This window comes from Thalassophryne amazonica, chromosome 1, assembly GCF_902500255.1.
Source record: "Thalassophryne amazonica chromosome 1, fThaAma1.1, whole genome shotgun sequence".
NCBI classification, from domain to species: Eukaryota; Metazoa; Chordata; class Actinopteri; order Batrachoidiformes; family Batrachoididae; genus Thalassophryne; species Thalassophryne amazonica.
This window is the reverse complement of record NC_047103.1, coordinates 61,003,683-61,023,000: the sequence shown is the minus strand read 5'-3', so window position 1 is coordinate 61,023,000 and position 19,318 is coordinate 61,003,683. Positions and strand designations below refer to the sequence as shown.

At 39.6% G+C, this 19,318-nt stretch overlaps 1 protein-coding gene across 2 annotated transcripts in view; it reads left to right on the top strand.

The window, feature by feature from the left end:
* The window catches only part of LOC117511011 (phosphatidate phosphatase LPIN2-like), a 58,682-nt gene extending 40,358 nt beyond the window's left edge, over positions 1-18,324 (top strand). The window contains exons 13-19 of one of the 2 annotated variants that reach the window (XM_034170950.1): positions 3,856-4,009; positions 5,451-5,599; positions 9,045-9,131; positions 9,214-9,366; positions 16,384-16,498; positions 16,645-16,748; positions 16,820-18,324. In XM_034170950.1, the coding sequence (XP_034026841.1) occupies positions 3,856-4,009; positions 5,451-5,599; positions 9,045-9,131; positions 9,214-9,366; positions 16,384-16,498; positions 16,645-16,748; positions 16,820-16,964 (907 nt within the window). In that variant the 3' untranslated portion in view covers positions 16,965-18,324. The remainder of the gene's footprint in view (positions 1-3,855; positions 4,010-5,450; positions 5,600-9,044; positions 9,132-9,213; positions 9,367-16,383; positions 16,499-16,644; positions 16,749-16,819) is intronic. The other variant, XM_034170958.1, reaches the window with a different exon arrangement.
* Positions 18,325-19,318: the final 994 nt, after the last annotated feature.

Here is a 19,318-nt window from a genome sequence, read left to right as displayed (position 1 = left end):
GACAGCTTTTGGACATGATGGAGAAGGAATTAAAGAAATTTAAGCAATGGTTTTATTCAAACAAATTATTGCTCCATTTTGGTAAAACTAAGTGTAGTATATTTGGAAATAAGCCCAGGAATTTAAGCAGAAATTTGTTATTGCATGATACTGATACTGAAATTGAACTTTCAACTGAAACAAAATTTCTTGGGGTTTTTATTGATGACAAATTAAGCTGGAAAACACATATTAATAATGTTAAATCTAAAATGTCTAAAGCCATTGAAATTCTGTATGAAACAAAAGACTTCCCCTTGCAGCATTCATTAATTATTTTATATCATTCATTACTTGTTACATGTATGACCTATTGCATTGAGGTTTGGGGAAACACATACACTCAACAAAAATATAAATGCAACACTTTTGGTTTTGCTCCCATTTTGTATGAGATGAACTCAAAGATCTAAAACTTTTTCCACATACACAATATCACCATTTCCCTCAAATATTGTTCACAAACCAGTCTCAATCTGTGATAGTGAGCACTTCTCCTTTGCTGAGATAATCCATCCCACCTCACAGGTGTGCCATACCAAGATGCTGATTAGACACCATGATTAGTGCACAGGTGTGCCTTAGACTGCCCACATAAAAGGCCACTCTGAAAGGTGCAGTTTTGTTTTATTGGGGGGGGATACCAGTCAGTATCTGGTGTGACCACCATTTTCCTCATGCAGTGCAACACATCTCCTTCGCATAGAGTTGATCAGGTTGTCAATTGTGGCCTGTGGAATGTTGGTCCACTCCTCTTCAATGGCTGTGCGAAGTTGCTGGATATTGGCAGGAACTGGTACACGCTGTCGTATACTCCGGTCCAGAGCATCCCAAACACGCTCAATGGGTGACATGTCCGGTGAGTATGCCGGCCATGCAAGAACTGGGACATTTTCAGCTTCCAAGAATTGTGTACAGATCCTTGCAACATGGGGCCGTGCATTATCCTGCTGCAACATGAGGTGATGTTCTTAGGATGTATGGCCACAACAGTGGGCCTCAGGATCTCGTCACAGCATCTCTGTGCATTCAAAATGCCATCAATAAAATGCACCTGTGTTCTTTGTCCATAACAGATGCCTGCCCATACCATAACCCCACCGTCACCATGGGCCACTCGATCCACAACATTGACATCAGAAAACCGCTCACCCACACGACGCCACACACGCTGTCTGCTATCTGCCCTGAACAGTGTGAACCGGGATTCATCCGTGAAGAGAACACCTCTCCAACGTGCCAAACACCAGCGAATGTGAGCATTTGCGCACTCAATTCGGTTACGACGACGAACTGGAGTCAGGTCGAGACCCCGATGAGGATGACGAGCATGCAGATGAGCTTCCCTGAGACGGTTTCTGACAGTTTGTGCAGAAATTCTTTGGTTATGCAAACCGATTGTTCCAGCAGCTGTCCAAGTGGCTGGTCTCAGATGATCTTGGAGGTGAACATGCTGAATGTGGAGGTCCTGGGCTGGTGTGGTTACATGTGGTCTGCGGTTGTGAGGCTGGTTGGATGTACTGCCAAATTCTCTGAAACGCCTTTGGAGACGGCTTATGGTAGAGAAATGAACATTCAATACACGAGCAACAGCTCTGGTTGACATTCCTGCTGTCAGCATGCCAATTGCACGCTCCCTCAAATCTGCGACAATCTGTGGCTTTGTGCTGTGTGATAAAACTGCACTGTTCAGAGTGGCCTTTTATTGTGGGCAGTCTAAGGCACACCTGTGCACTAATCATGGTGTCTAATCAGCATCTTGATATGGCACACCTGTGAGGTGGGATGGATTATCTCAGCAAAGGAGAAGTGCTCACTATCACAGATTTAGACTGGTTTGTGAACAATATTTGAGGGAAATGGTGATATTGTGTATGTGGAAAAAGTTTTAGATCTTTGAGTTCATCTCATACAAAATGAGAGCAAAACCAAAAGTGTTGCATTTATATTTTTGTTGAGTGTACAAAACTAATACAAAACCAATATTTTTACTACAAAAGAAAACCATAAGAATTATTAGTAACAAACCCTACCATGAACCAACAAACCCATTATTCATCTGTTTACATATTAGTTTAACCCAGGTTCACAAAATGTGAACAAGAGCCGTAATATAGTTTATGGAGCCGAAGAGGTGTGCGAGACTACAGCTTTTGCTTCAGGGCTTGATATGAGAAATATGTTTTCATATCTCAAAAATGTGATGTGATTGGCAAAAACTAACACCAGATTCAGATTCAGCACCCCCAAATTACCTAAAATCCCTTGAAAAACTCCATGCAAGAAAAATCGTGACCAGTGTAATCTTTTATTGTGTGTGGTAGGGTGGTTGAGAAAGGTCCCTAGAGCCTTATGACATCATCAAGCCTGGGCCCTTACCCCCTTTTTGAAACAGTTGCATAGCTCAACAATCAAGAAATTAATTCAGTTAATCACTTCAAAAAAACGTAACGCCGATTAAGTGTTGGATTAGTGTTGCTGTTAGCTGGTGTAAATTGGATACTGACTTTAGTCTTTTTAGAGTTCTTATCAAATTTTATAATCCTTAATGAATGAGTTTTATTATTTTAATATGTATATGTTGCAGACATGTACGAGCGAAGCTCTTCATCATCTCACCATGTCATTTAGGGGAGATGATGGTCTAGTGGTTAAGCGTTGGACTTGAGACCAGAGGATCCTCCGGTCGAATCCCAGCTTGACCGGAAAATCACTAAGGGCCCTTGGGCAAGGTCCTTAATCCCTTAGTTGTTCCTGGTGTGTAGTGAACGCCTTGTATGGCAGCACCCTGACATCGGGGTGAATGTGAAGCATTATTGTAAAGCGCTTTGAGCGTCTAATGCAGATGGAAAAGTGATATATAAATGCAGTCCATTTCCCATTTTTTCAGTAAATGCTTCTGCATTCTCACATGGCTGGAAAAACAGTTTTCACCATCTCATTTAGGTCCGTCACACTTTATTTTCAGTAAATATGCTGGGAGCATAATCATGGCAAATATCTTCTGACCCCTCAACTACTGCCCTCTTAATCACTGCCATTTTAAGCATTTTTTTAATTTGCATCTTACATACCTAGAAAAGAGTCCTCACCATGTAATTTAGGTTCCTTCAGACTTTTTTTCAGTATGAATGCTTCTGAGGAACATATGCATGGCTAAAAATCTAACCCTAACCCTATTTTTCTTCTTCTACTAAGGTGGATTAGAACTTTTTTGTGGAACACAGCACCAACTGCTATACAGGATGGACCTAGGAGTCAGTATGCTTCACCGATTTCAAAATGGCTCTATTCAATCAAATGAGTGGGTAAACAACAATTAAAATTTAACTTTTCATGAAACAGAGGTCATTATTCACAGGTCACATTGTTTCTTTCTCCTTTTGCTCTGTATGCACCACTCTGCATTTAATCATTAGTGATTGATCTCTGCTCCCCTCCACAGCATGTCTTATTCCTGGTTCTCTCCCTCAGCCCCAACCAGTCCCAGCAGAAGACTGCCCCTCCCTGAGCCTGGTTCTGCTGGAGGTTTCTTCCTGTTAAAAGGGAGTTTTTCCTTTCCACTGTCGCCAAGTGCTTGCTCACAGGGGGTCGTTTTGACCGTTGGGGTTTGTACGTAATTATTGTATGGCCTTTCCTTACAATATAAAGCACCTTGGGGCAACTGTTTGTTGTGATTTGGCGCTATATAAATAAAATTGATTGAACTGATTGATTATCAGACAGCTGTTTTTTTTCGGGGGGAGGGGGGGTTGGAGGATTTTGCAGCAGCTGTTTTTTTGTTGTTTATCCTTCAGTATGTCTGCTCTCTTGTAGGCAGAAACCAGTTGAGTGGTCCAGTGATGATGAGTCTAAAGAGCTCAATGCAACACCCGCAGGGACGTTCACTCAGCGCTTACAGACCCAAGGACCAGCACCAGCCCCGGGGCCATCCTACAAGAAGTCCCTCCGCCTCTCATCTGACCACATAGTAAGACCCTTGAATTCTCACATCGACAACACCACAGAACTGATTTGGGTCCTGTTTGGCAACCACCCAAGCAGACAACCGGTCCATCCCCACATCTCTAAAATAACCATCTGTCTACCACAGTCAGGTGAAATATGCACATCCCCTTGGCCTTCTCCAGCCGTTGGGGTCCTCAACACTCAGGCACCCCTCTGCTGGATCATGCACAGACAAACATGCCACATGGACAAAATGCTGAAGGTGACTCTCCACATCAGAGTCTCTCCAAGTAACTGCTTGTTTGACACAAAGTCATTCCAGCGGTACACGAGGATCCTCCAAAGGGACCTCGTACCACAGACATCCAGGTGTCACCTTTGGTCGTGTATAACAACAATACACTGACAGACCTTTGCACACATATACAGTAGGTACATGACCCAACATTATTGAGAATACTTAAAAATATATAAACTACAATGCCAGACCTGCCCTTCGTTTCACACAGAGTTATGCAAAATAATACTGAAGAATTAATTTGAGTTTGACATTTAATCTATTCTGCCCACAACTGCATCACTTTATTCTTGACTAACACACAACCCATCACTATATTTCCATCATGATTAATCCATATTTTCCAAACTGTTTGAGTTAAACAGTTCTGACCTTGTGTTTAACCTCTCATGTTCACCTGAGGTAACTGCAGGTATAGTTTTACCAAAGTCCTCAAAACAACCATTGTAAATACCTCCGGAGTCAATTATATAATATTTTGTCAAGTTTTGACCTTGACTGTGTACTTTTCTCCCTCAAATCAAATGTTCCTTGGCTGATCCTCAATTTAGTCCATACCACTCCTGTTTGGACCCAAATCAGACTCAAAACACTGAGTCCTTGTGTTCACAGACTGAAACGCTACGAATGAACGTGTAACAGATGTGCATATGCATTGTAATATCCGTCGAGTTCCGAGCAGACATGAAAGTAATGACTTGGTCTTTTTGACCTACAATGATGAATTAAATGTGTGACATTACACTTTTTTCCAGACTGCTGTGTTTCAACGCATATTGAAGAGAGCATTACAGGTTTCCCTGTGTCATCTCCACAGCAACAAATTGGGTCAAGATGTACTTACACATCAGTTCAGCAAAAAAAAAAAAAAATTTTATCCAAGACAGAACACCCCCCCCCCCCCCCCCCCCCAAAAAAAAAAAACCTTAAAAAATGGATGAGCATTATTTCATCTCAGTGGAAGAATGCTTTTGCTTTTTCTCTACTTCCGCTTCAAACTTATAGCACAATATTTTGGTTAATCTGTCATCTTTTTATTTGTCGCAGAGCCAAAAAAATTTTTCTCTAATATTCATATTTGCCAACATTTTATTTTTGTTTGGTTACAAGCGCATTTTAAATCAGCCTTGTTGAGAAATATTTGTGTAAATTAACTGTTTTCCAGGCCAACCTGAAGCTGAGGGAGGGGCCTAACGAAGTGACTTTTAGCATAACCACTCAGTACCAGGGGACGTGTCGCTGCCAGGGCACCATCTACCTCTGGAACTGGGACGACAAGGTTATATTCTCTGACATCGATGGCACCATCACCAAGTATGGAAACATTAAATGGGTCCACCTATTGATGTGATCGTGTGTGTATTCTGTCAGCCGTTAACACGCCTCAACATTTTAAACAAATCCTGAAAACCATTTTTCTGTCAACAAATATGAATTTCCCACTCAGTATGTCGACAGCTGCACCAGTCTTTGGTATTGATGGATCACATGTCAGACATTTTTTCCCCAGACTAGTGATTAACTTTATTCAAACTAACAATAATGTTTTCTGTGATGTCAATCTGCTTTTTCATATCATTTTGGTAAAAAAAAAAAAAAAGAAGAAGAAGAGAGAGACAGTGAGAATCGTGGGTTTCGTGCTAAATGTATTGTTGGTTTGTGTGTGAGATGTTTTCTGGAAGTAATATTACTGGATAAAATGACCGATTCAGCGTGTGTATATATATATATATATATATATATATATATATATATATATATATATATATATATATATATATATATATATATAATGTGTGTGTGTGTGTGTGTGAAATAAACTGCGCTGCTTTCCTAGTTCATGTTGTTTGGCACCAGCATTGACAGTAAAGAAAATGTTACTAGGTGACTTTTTTTCATCATCAGCATATATTTATTTCAGTATGAGGTTGCATGCTTGTTAGCATTAACAGTGAGAGATGGGCTGTGGCAAATGGTCAAAAGTGTGGCTTCATTTAGAAAAACGGCAAAGATGTCAAGTATAACAGCAGTGACACACCATTTGTGTTGTAAGTAAAAGGAAAGTAAGCCTCATTGAAGGGTTAAAGCCTCGGCTCCAAGCCAATTGCTTCATCAAAAGCTGCAGGACCTGAAGCATCATTTAATGTTTTACTATTAACTATATATAGCACACTATGATACTGCAATCTGAATGCCACATAGTACAATTTCTGTTACAGCAAGCAATATTGTCATCATTGACAAAATAGTTGGAAAGTACTGTATTTTCTAAACATGTTTAAAACTTTCTCCTTTGCTCACACTGATCTCTACAACTCTACTTTTACAAGAGATTATGTCTTCCGGCCCTGATTGTATCTGATTTTATTTATTTATTTATTTGTGCCATAAATACACACAATTGGTTGTCAAAAATGGGCAATGGACTGGTATGGCTTAAATATGTATTTTTTTTCTCTGCAGGATGCATTTTCATTATGGTGATTTTCTGCGTAGTTTAGAATATATGGTACTCCAAAATAAGGAGCAGTTACTTTAAAAAGGTGTGTATATATATATATATATATATATATATATATATATATATATATATATATATACTCGTTTGATTTTTCAGAAAATTGATATTTACGTCATCTTGAAATCTAGATATTATAAAGTACCTTCATTTCTGTGGTATATCACAAAATGACAGCTAGTTTTATTATTAGAGTATTTATTTAGGTGGAATTCCATATATAATGAGTTTACTCCATGAGATTTTGCAGATGTCATGAAGGAGGAAGCACATGTGCAACGTTTGAAGTTGTTGCTGCATTCAATTGAACCTGGAATATCAGATTTCTGGCCTACAGCCCAGAAAAATACTTTTAATTAAGCTATGTAAAATTCTTGGTCTCCCCATTGACTCATTTTGGCAAACCAAGCAAAACTGTAGTAATTGTAATTGACATTAGTACTGACAGCTGACTCAGCAGACCTGTCTCAGAGATATCCAGCAAACATCTATTTGAAATATGACCAAGATTTATCCAGAGTTCTATTGAACAGGATCTCTATTGGCCTATATTGTTTTGTCCATTACTGTCTTTGTATTTCATTTTATGTCATTATTTGACACTTTAAGTCGAATTAAAGGTGACCACCTTTCTTCAGCTCCATTAAATTAATACTACTATATGTGTTAGCATTTCCCTTGACTCTGGATTTATAGTGGCATGCTGCGAAACGAGTTTCCCAGGGTCATGACAGCTAGTTGCAGTTTTTACCTACGTGGTTGAATGATCAAGTTGGCGGTATGATTGGAATTGTTTAAATATTATGGAACAAAATTGTTGTGGTGCAGAATAAAATAGCTTTTATGACTTAAATTTAAAAAAAAATTAAAGAGATTACAGGTTTAATTAGATTGAGATTACTCGTTCGACTTTGTTTTTGAAAAAACATTCTTTCAAATCAAATAATGATACACCATGTTTGGACCTTAATGTTAGTGATTTATTTTCATCATTGTAATCAGCAAATAGTAAAAAGTCTGGTTATCAGCTGAACTAGTGACAGGTTTTGTTGATTTATACTTGCTGATTCCAGCAGATATTCTGAAAAAAACGACCATTGTACTGCAGTGTATAATGACAAAGAAAAAATTTAAAGAATGTTATGAATTGAATGGTAATTAGGAATTGTTATTATTCCTTTTATTTTTATCTGGCCCTGCGATAGACCGGTGTCCTGTTCAGGGTGTACCCCGCCTCACGCCCTATGACTGCTGGGATAGGCTCCAGCCCCTGTGACCCTAATTTGGAGTAAGCGGGTATAGGAATGGATAGATGGATGGATTTTTTTTTTTTTTATCATAACATCAATGCATGGATAAGTGTTTAACTTGCACATGTTCATGGTGTGCATTTGAGAACGTCAGCTGTTCAGGGGCAATGTCTTCCATCAGAAAGTTCCTGAAAAGGCTGAATTTTCATTTCATCAGATCCCATTATCAGTGTTTGAAAACAGACGTGCTGGAAAACTAGCACACGTGATCTGAGAAGAAATCATCCTGGATGTGACTGCTGTTTGATTTCAGTATACGAGGTCTGTTAGAGCGTCATTCGCCTGTGAGCAGGCTTTGTGGGAGGAGTGGTCCAGCCCCTCAGGAAAATGGCTGAGCGACTGCCGTTTTCTGCATCAAAATTTTTTCAGAAACTGTGAGAGACAGCCAGGTGGAAACCATTCGGAAAATTCCGATGGCTTTCGGTGAAGATCTTATGGGCATCACGCAGATTAAGGAGCATTACAACCGGATTAAAGACGGCCCACAGCGGCTGAGGGCGCGCCGCGCTTCGAGTAGCCATCGACAGGCTGAAACGACCAGATCATTTCCAAAGTGAAGCTGTGTTGATCCGGGACGTCATCTGACTACCAGAGAAATGGCAAGAGAGGTGGACATAGCACTTTTAGCAAAGCTCCAGCCGTTCAGACATTTTCCTCACAATGAAAATCCGACGAGGGGGGGTGGATCAGTGCTCACTCAAAGCCTGCTCACAGGCGAATGACGCAACCGACAGGTGTGAAAAAACTCACGCATGCGCACGAAGGTTCAAGCTTGGCTGATGCAATCACACATGATTCAAATCCATATGGTTTTTGCAAAAAATAAAAAGGTCGGATAGTTTTCTAACAGACCTCGTATATTTCAGTAGTTAGATTTCAGTAGTTAGTTCTGTTGCATTTGGATCAAACGTACCCTTTTTCCTTACCACAGGTCAGATGTGTTTGGACAGATTTTGCCTCAGCTTGGAAAAGACTGGACTCATCGGGGTATTGCGAAACTTTACCACTCAGTCCATGAGTAAGCTTCAGAGGACCGTCATCATATCGTGAGTTTGGTTCTACAGCTGCATTGAAACAAACTGCTTGTCTGACTGCTGCAGAAACGGCTACAGGTTCTTGTACTGCTCAGCCCGAGCTATCGGCATGGCAGATATGACTCGAGGTTATTTGCACTGGGTGAACGACCGAGGAACTCTGCTGCCTCAAGGACCCCTCATGCTCTCTCCCAGCAGCCTCTTCTCTGCCTTCCACAGGTAGCAGCTTTTTAAAGTTAGCATTATTTAACTGAGCTAAAGCTGAAATATATTAGTGAGGCGTGGCGGTAGGTGTGTGGTGACAAACGAACATCTGAAGTATTAACTGGTGTCTCCTGGATAGATCTGATAAGAAACACAGTCCAGAGCTCCAGCACTATGCACCTTACTTTATAAATATGATTTGCTACATTGTAGTTACAGTGAGGAAAATAAGTATTTGAACACCCTACGATTTTGCAAGTTCTCCCACTTAGAAATCATGGAGGGGTCTGAAATTTTCATCTTAGGTGCATGTCCACTGTGAGAAACATAATCTAAAAAAAAAAAAATTCCGGAAATCACAATGTATGATTTTTTAATAGTTTATTTGTATGTTACTGCTGCAAATAAATATTTGAACACCTGTGAAAAATCAATGTTAATATTTGGTACAGTAGCCTTTGTTTACACTTACAGAGGTCAAACGTTTCCTGTAGTTTTTCACCAGGTTTGCGCACACTGCAGCAGGGATTTTTTTCCACTCCTCCATACAGATCTTCTCCAAATCTTTCAGGTTTGGAGACTGGCTCGGCCACTCCAGGACCTTGAAATGCTTCTTACGGAGCCCCTCCTTAGTTGCCCTGGCTGTGTGTTTGGGTTCATTGTCATGCTGGAAGACCCAACCATGACCCATCTTCAATGCTCTTACTGAGGGAAGGAGGTTGTTTGCCAAAATATCGCAATACATGACCCCATCCATCCTCCCTTCAATACGGTGCAGTCGTCCTGTCCCCTTTGCAGAAGAGCACCCCCAGAGTATGATGATTCCACCCCCATGCTTCATGGTTGGGATAGTTTTCTTGGGGTTGTTCTCATCCTCTAAACATGGTAAGTGGAGTTGATTCCAAAAAGCTCTATTCTGGTCTCATCTGACCGCATGACCTTCTCCCATGCCTCCTCTGGATCATCCAGATGGTCACTGATGAACTTCAAATGGGCCTGGACATGTGCTGGCTTGAGCGGGGGGACCTTGCTGCCCTGCAGGATTTTAAACCATGACAGCATCATGTGTTACTAATATAATCTTTGTGACTATGGTCCCAGCTCTCTTCAGGTCATTAACCAGGTCCTCCTGTGTAGTTCTGAGCTTTCTCAGAATCATCCTTACTCCACAAAGTGAGATCTTGCATGGAATCCCAGACCGAGGGAGATTGACAGTCATCTTGTGTTTCTTCCACTTTCTAAGAAATAATCATAACAGTTGTTGTCTTCTACCAAGCTGCTTGCCTGTTGTCCTGTAGTCCATCCCAGCCTTGTGCAGGTCTACAGTTTTGTCCCTGGTGTCCTTAGACAGCTCTTTGGTCTTGGCTATGGTGGACAGGTTGAAATGTGATTCATTGCTTGTGTGAACAGGTGTCTTTCATACAGGTAACAAGTTCAAACAGGTGCAGTTAATACAGGTAAAGAGTGCAGAATAAGAGGGCTTCTTAAAGAAAAATGAACAGGTCTGTGTGAGCCAGAATTCTTGCTGGTTGGTAGGTGTTCAAATACTTATTTGCAGCAGTAACATACAAAAAAAAAAAAAAAAAAAAAATCATAAAAAATCATAAAAATCATACATTGTGATTTCTGGATTTTTTCTCTTTTTTTTAGATTATGTCTCTCACAGTGGCCATGCACCTAAGATGAAAATTTCAGACCCCTCCATGATTTCTAAGTGGGAGAACTTGCAAAATCGCAGGGTGTTCAAATACTTATTTTCCTCACTGTAACTACAATGTAGCAAATCATATTTATAAAGTAAGGTGCATAGTGCTGGAGCTCTGGACTGCATTTCTTATCAGATCTATTACCCAAAGAAACTTTTCGGTTTGCAAAACTTTCAGTTTTGCAAATGCCTTTCTTTTTTTTTTACAAATAAAAAAAAAACCTATTTTACAAAAGCACAATTATTTGTAAACAGCATCACACACATTACATTAATTTCTGTTGGTTTTTACATAGAATGAATGGGTCAACCAATCAGTATGAGTGGAGGCTCAGTTTACCCATAATCCCTTTAGGCATGGGTGTGTGCCAGTTTTCAAAACTTCATAATTAGTGCATTATTTTCAGCTCATTTGACATTTTATTTACCACAGATATGTGCTATAAGGCCAGCATTGTACTATACAGATATAGTTCTGTGGAAAGGTTTGAGTTACCCCAGCATTTAGTTTAAAATATAATGCAGTTAGTTTTTCCTTTGTTGAAATGCACAAATACACTTTATTTTTTTGCAAAGCTGTGGTTGTTTCATTTTATTTTTTTATAAGACAGTAATCAGTTATAAAGTTGTGGATGCTTACTATAATAGTTCAAATATAAGGTGGCTCTGATTTTAACGCGCCCCCCCCCCCCCCCCCTTATTTTCCAACACATACTATTGGAAAAGTGTTTTTTGAAGACCAAATCTGAGTTCTTAACCCTCTGGAGTCCAGAGTATAATTGGCCATTTTTGACTTCTTTTGGGTTTACCTTCATAATTTACCTTAAAACACTGTTTGCCTTGTTTGGTGTCATTTTTTTCAGCACAGCCTCACTTGTGTGATTGTACAGATTTCTTTCATTCTGACGTACTGTATTAACACAGTGAACCTAAATTCAAACAAAAACATAAAATCTAAATAGAAAAAGTTTTTTTTTTTTTGACTGTGAAAACTACAAACATGTTTAACAAACTATTTTTTGTAACTTAGAATGTAAATACAAATTGTAAATTTCAAATACATGTACAAACATAGCAAACAACAAAGTTATATACAACTATTTACATTAAAATGCAGGAAATGTTTCAGGTTTTTTTTTTTTTTTTTTTTGTACCACTATTTACAATGCAATAAGATGCCACACAAATTACATGTGCCACTCAAAAAACAATTCCTGTCCAAAAGAAGAAAATGGACACAGGCTTCACCCACAGGAGTGTCACTCCTCCTGTTGTCCACCTGGAGGCAGCATTGGCACCTCAGTTTCATCTTTGGAGGCTTTTTTTTTTTTCAACAATACCCCCACGTCGGGATGAATCCACTTCCAGCCAGAAGTGACAAAAGAGAAAGATGTTCACGCGAGCATCGAAAATAGCACGACCACAGCCAAATATGTGGGTCTGTGATCATTTTTATTTGGCTTAGGCTGTGAATTTTCCACCAAATGATAAAGAGAAAGTCATGTTTTTTTCCCCTTTGTACAACCCCAATTCTAATGAAGTTGGGACGTTGTGAAAAATGTAAATAAAACAGAATACTGTTATGGATAAGACGCAGATTGAGGAGCGGTCCAGTATCTGACTGAACCCAGCATGAAATAATCAGAAGCAGTTCCAAAAAGAAAACACATTTATTTTTCTCCCTTTGTGCTATACATGAAATACTAAATAATTAGAGTTCTAGTGAGGTGAAAAGGCGGCGCGCTCTCTCAGTGTCTCAACAGTCGGAATCTGAACGTTCAGGACTCAGGAGTTCCGCCAACACCCCAGGTGACTTTCCCAGACTGTACTCTGCGAAGGAGGAACGGAGATGAGATTATTCAACACTTATTACTATGAAATATTGTTTAGAGGCAAACTTATCAGCTACACGTTTAGGTCTGGTTTCAAAACTTAGTTCAAAGAAGCTGCTGCTCACAGCTAGTGGAGGATCATTAATCCGCACGCCACTGCCGTGAGGAGCACACCAAACAATTTCCACCAATAATTACTTATAGCTGCGTATAAACGCCAATTTACATTCACGGATAAACTTTTCAGAATATTCACCTCTGTCGTGTGCTAACAACGTTTGCCTCTCACCCTCGTCCTCCTATATATATATATATATATATATATATATATATATAACATCATGAGGTTTATGTCACAGAAATCCTACTTTACAATCACACTGCAGTCATTGTTAAATTATTTCCTTTTGCATTTATAATAAACATTTGTATTTATTTAGTGTTTGTTCCAAGTTTCCATGTTATTTTATTTGTCTAAAAATAAATATCTGAGGTTCCTTATGTTAAACAAGAAATTATCTAATCTGAAATAACAGGTGGTTTTAATACAGATGAAAGGTTTCTAAAGAACCATTTATTGATTTATTTACCTATTTTAATTACAAGTATTCTAAACTTTTTTAACAGTAATCAGAAATTTTGAGGGGTAACAACAACAAAAAACATTTTCCAATGATTTTTCTTCAGAAAACTGCTCTATAAATGAGCAGTCCTGTCACACGTTAATGTTTTGTACAGATCAGTGGTTTCTGCACCAATCGGATTGGTCCAATCCATTTTGTAGAGATCAGTGGTTTCTGCCACGAGTCTTCCATGTTTTGGCCCGACGCGTCGTTCCTATTGGACAATGCAAAGGTACGTCACAGCTCAAAGTGTCGAAAGTTGGCGCACCTCATCTCGACAGAACACCGGCTCTGTGGTATGCAGGAGATCACTTGAGCGAGCGTCTGTACGTTCAAATAATAATTTTAAAAAATACTGTCATCACTCTTCACTCTTAGTCTGTCTTTTACAACGGTGCAGCGTAAATACACGAGCTTTCCAGGAGCGCACGTCTCCTCTGCACTTTTTTTTGGGGGGGGGGTGATGATAAACTCATCACCCCCTTAATATATTTTTTTTTCTGGCGCCGGGTCTGACAAAACGGAAGCAAAAGCAGCACACAAGCGGAAAAAAAGTTTTTGTGTCTCCAAAGTGTGTGTGTGAGTGAGTGACAGAGAGAGAGAGAGAGAGGTAATGTGTAACCACTGCTAGGATTCACGCACGTCTAAACGTGCAGCGGCCCACCGGGCAAATGCCCAAAATCACAGATTATCAGTCCGAGCCTGGACAGGCCAGTCTAGTATCCGCACTTTCTTTTACTATGAAGCCACCCTGTTGTAACACGTGCAGAATGTGGCTTGGCACTGTCTTGCTGAAATAAACAGGGACATCCCTGAAAAAGACGTTGCTTGGATGGCAGCATGTGTTGCTCCAAAACCTGGATGTACCTTTCAGCATTGATGGTGCCATCACAGATGTCTAAGTTGTCCATGTCATGGGCACTAACACACCCCCATACCATCACAGATGCTGGCTTTGAACTTTGTGCTGGTAACAATCTGGATGGTCTTTTTCCTCTTTTATCCAGAGGACACGATGTCCATGATTTCCAAATACAATTTGAAATGTGGACTCATCAGACCACAGCACACTTTTCCACTTTGTGTCTGTCCATTTCAAATGAGCTCAGGCCCAGAGAAGGCAGCAGTGTTTCTGGATGTTGTTGATGGATGGGTTTCGCTTTGCACGGTAGAGTTTTAAGTTGCACTTGTAGATGTGGTGACGATGCAGTGCTGCCTGAGGGATCGAAGGTCATGGGCATTCAGTGTTGGTTTTTGGCCTTGCCGCTTATGTGGTGATCCTCACTCCTTTTAGTTCCAATCATGACACTCACCTGTTTCCAATTAACCTGTTCACCTATGAAATGTTCCAAACAGGTGTTCTTTGAGCATTCATCAACATTCCCTGTCTTTTGTTGCCATTATCCCAGCTTTTTTGAAATGTGTTGCAGGCATCCATTTCAAAATGAGCAAATATTTGCACAAAAACCAAAAAGTCTATCAGTTTGAACATTAAATAACTTGTCTTTGTGGTGTATTCAATTGAATATAGGTTGAAGAGGATTTGAAATCATTGTATTCTGTTTTTATTACATTTCACACAATGTCCCAACTTTATTGGAATTGGGGTTGTAAATGCCAAAAAAGTCCACAGACATTCCCACAAAGAAATGAAGAAGAAGAAGGGCCTTTATTGGCATTCTAGATGCATACATACAACAAAATTTGTCTCTGCATTTAACCCATCCTAATTACAGTAGATACAGCCCAACCACTAGGAGCAGTGAGCAGCCACAGTCCGGCCCCTGGGGGACCAAATCCAAACTATAGAGACATACCTTGCTCAGGGGCAGAGAAAAAAGCAGACCCTAAATTAGCATGTTTTTGATCGTGGGAGGAAACGCACGCAGACACAGGAATAACATGCAAATGCCACACAGAAAGGCCCAGGTGGGAAGCGATTCCCTGGACCTTGCTGTGAGGCAGCAGTGCTAACCACTAAGCTAACTTGCCACCCTATGAAAGTGACTATGGAAATTTTAAGAGTTAAAAAACTGTTGTGATGACCAGAAACAAACACAACCAAACTGCAGCAACATTTTTGTGTGTGTGTGTGCGGTTAGAGAAGGGAAAAAAAAGCAGTTGGTGGGGGGGTGCACAACGTGGTGTGATTCTGCTGGTTTTTATTGAGATAAACCCTGTCCTGGTGCAGTATTATAACATGGCTGAGAGGAAGTATGAAAATAACATGACTCTACTAAACTACATAAAAATAGCCATATTATAGCAATAAGGGGAAAATATCATTGACATGGCAACAGAAGTGCAAGGACTCCTGGGAGCACTGTAAATAATTTGTGTTATTTGTGAATATTTTCTGCTGGTTCTTGTGGTGTTAAAATGCAGAGAAGTGCCATTTGGTACACTGAGTGTAAATAAGATTTGAAAAGGATGACATTTGCCTCTTGAGGAGACATGCTGAAGGCCACTCATTTCACAAATATTTGGTGACAACTACTGCTGCAGATGTAAAAGTCTAGTTTGAATTATAAGATGACCCCCACCAAAAATTAATAATCTTACTGCTTTATATTCCTGCCAAATGCTACTTGTAATAAACTTTTGTACAGTATTGGATATATAGCTGTTGATTTGTGAAATTATGCAGAATGACAATTCTGTTTTTTTTTTTTTTTTCTTTTTGTTAAACTGTATTGCAGTTATGCCAGTGATCTTTTTCAGAAGCTTGAGTTGTTGTTAAATGGTCATTTTGTGCATCTGACAGTATATTACAAAATATCGTTTAAGTGGAAAATCAAAAGTAACAAATGAAAACAGGACATGCAGCACCAGCAGAAGTTTAACAGTCAATTTTGTGTTATTCTCTTGCTAGAGAAATTATAGAAAAAAAGCCTGAGAGGTTCAAGATAGAATGCTTGACAGACATCAAGAACTTGTTCGTCCCAAACATGCATCCCTTCTACGCTGCCTTTGGAAACAGAGACAGTGTAAGTCAAACATCTCAGCATCTTTGATGTCTTATGAAGTTTGGTTGTCACATGCTTTTAATTTTGTTTCATGCCCTCCGAATACTGTGTATTTATTTGTATGAATCTAAAAACATGAGTTACGTTAAATGAAATCATTCCTTCAGGATGTGTTTGCTTACAAGAACGTGGGTGTTCCTGTGTGCCGGATATTCACAGTGAACCCTAAAGGCGAGCTCATCCTCGAACAGGCCAAAGGCAACAAAACATCGTAAGTCCCCAATATCGAACCGTCGAACATTGTCAATGTCTGCCACGCAAACGTTTCTTGTCAATTTGCAGATACACACGTCTGAGTGAGCTGGTGGAGCAGGTTTTCCCTTTACGAAGCACACAGCACAGCGCCACCTTTAGCTGCCCAGAGTTCAGCTCCTTCTCCTTCTGGAGGCAGCCGATCGCTGAGATCGGCTTCGAGGAGTTGCTTTGATTCACACCGACCAATCCTCAATCAACAAATCTGTGACAAATCAACATAAACCAGAGGCGCACTTTTTTTTAATTTTGGTGTCAGATGACTGTGCTGTTTTAAAAAGTTGTTTGTCGGACAGAACTCATTGTGTTGTTAATGTATTGAAAAATCCTTAAGTGAACATATCCTTAAGTCACATTTTTTTAAGAAACTGCACTAGTACTTGCACAGACAGTGGAGCATTGACTTCTCATATATAATGTGTGGAAATCTTAACTGGTTCCTCTGAAATTTGAGGATTTTGCACTTTTACTGTAAGAAATAAAACATTTTCAGTTAAATCCTCTTAACTGCTGCTTTTCGTGTGGAAAACGTTTTTCAAAATCGACCATTTCAAGCTCAGCACTTTAATAATGGTTGTTGATGGTTTGTCGGACTTGTGTTTTAATTCTGCTGCTATCCAGCAGATTTTCTTTTAGCCTCATGTTTCCTCATTGCTTTCGTTAATATTTTTGTTTAACAGCAGCTGTCGGTAAAACTTTATTCATTCTTACTGTAAAGTACGACCTGTGAAATGAACAAGGTCCCAGGTTTGCCGTGATATTGCTGCTGTTTAAGTGTTAACATCAGATTAAAATGTGGTAAGGCGGTTTATGTAAATGTCCAACAGTAAGCACAATGTATTTGAGATCATTTTGCAAAATTTTGATACATTCCAGAAACCATTCATCTGTTAGTACGACGAGGAGTCCGAATGTTAGTGATGTTCAGATTGATACGATCTCCAATACCAGATGTTTATGCTCTAAAATCAATTGTCAAATTAAATATCAATACTTTTGATACTTCATTCATTTTAGGTAATGTATATCATTCACAGGAACACAGTGGAAAGTAAGTAAACTTCTGACGTTTTGTCTAAACGACACATGGTTGGTATCAATTATTGTGGCATTTATTTATTTAATGAAATATTTTACTGGCAATTTCAATTTGAGGCACCCAGTATTATAAAACAGCAAGTGTTTGTATCCCCTTATTGTAGGCTATTTGGAGAGATTACATAGTTAAATCTAAATCAGCTAAAGTACTCGGTGCAAAGTAGCCTCATCATTTGTTTTTCCCTTTGATCTTACATCGTTTGAAGATGATTCTCCAAGAGCAGCAACACTCACAAGATGCCTGGGAGAGATGACTGCGAAGGATCTCCAGCCTCTGTCCATTGTAGAAGACCAAAGTTTCCAATGATTTATGAGATCTCCTGACCCTAAATATAAACTCCCAGGAAGAAAAAACCTGACAGACTCATCTTGTAAAGATGTTCGATGTTGATGAATGCAAAGACAGTCATTCTTTATGAAGCTATGATTTAAAATGCACTACTTTTGATTTACTATACACATTAGGTGCCTTTTTACAAAGTATCAGTATCTGATTGGTATTGCTGATACCAGCCTTAATTTGAATCTGTATCGGCTTGGAAATGAAATCGGTGGTATCGAATATCACTACCAAAAGTCAAGGATGATTTTGTCACTTTAATGTGCATTTGTTTGATGGTTTAATAAATCCAACCGTAGTGGCTGTACTCTCTCCTCTGCATTGTATTTTTGACTCCTCCCACTCGCTCTCTGGGACACATACTCACGATCTCCGGCGTGGAAGGCAGATACTCCATCCAGTCGGCTAAAACCCGGGCTCTGGCCTGCGTGGCCAGTCTTTTGGCTGTCAAGGGACTGAGGCCCACTGACTACTACTGCACAGTGACTCCTGTTGGCCTCCGTCACACATCAAAACTTGTAAGTCCCTTCGGCTGCTCCCTTGTTTGCACTCGGGGTCGCCACAGCAAATCCAAGGTGGATCTGCATGTTGATTTGGCACAGGTTTTACGCCGGATGCCCTTCCTGACGCAACTCCACATTACATGGAGAAATGTGGCAGGGGTGGGATTTGAACCCAGAACCTTCCGAACTGAAACCAACACATCAAAATTTGTGTTTTACATTAATACTGTTTAAATACCAATAAGTAGAGCTACAGTATGTGTGTATGTCTACATGTCTGAGGACACATTTAGACTCGTTTCAGTCTACGCTCCGACTGGCCCAGCAGGTTCTTGGTGACAGAGACCTGATCCTGGACCAAAGTCCACTTGGGTACAAATGTCATTGAAATGATCAGGTCCCATATGAGGGAAATGATAATGTACAGTGAAAGAGACATATTTTTAAAAAATGCTTACAGTATTCTATGAGTAGAGGAGTACAAGAACTAAATCTGAACAAATTATTTCATCTACTTTTAGTGTTTTTATTATTTTTATAGCATTAATTTAGTAGCTTCATGTTCTTTCCATTATTAATAATGATTTT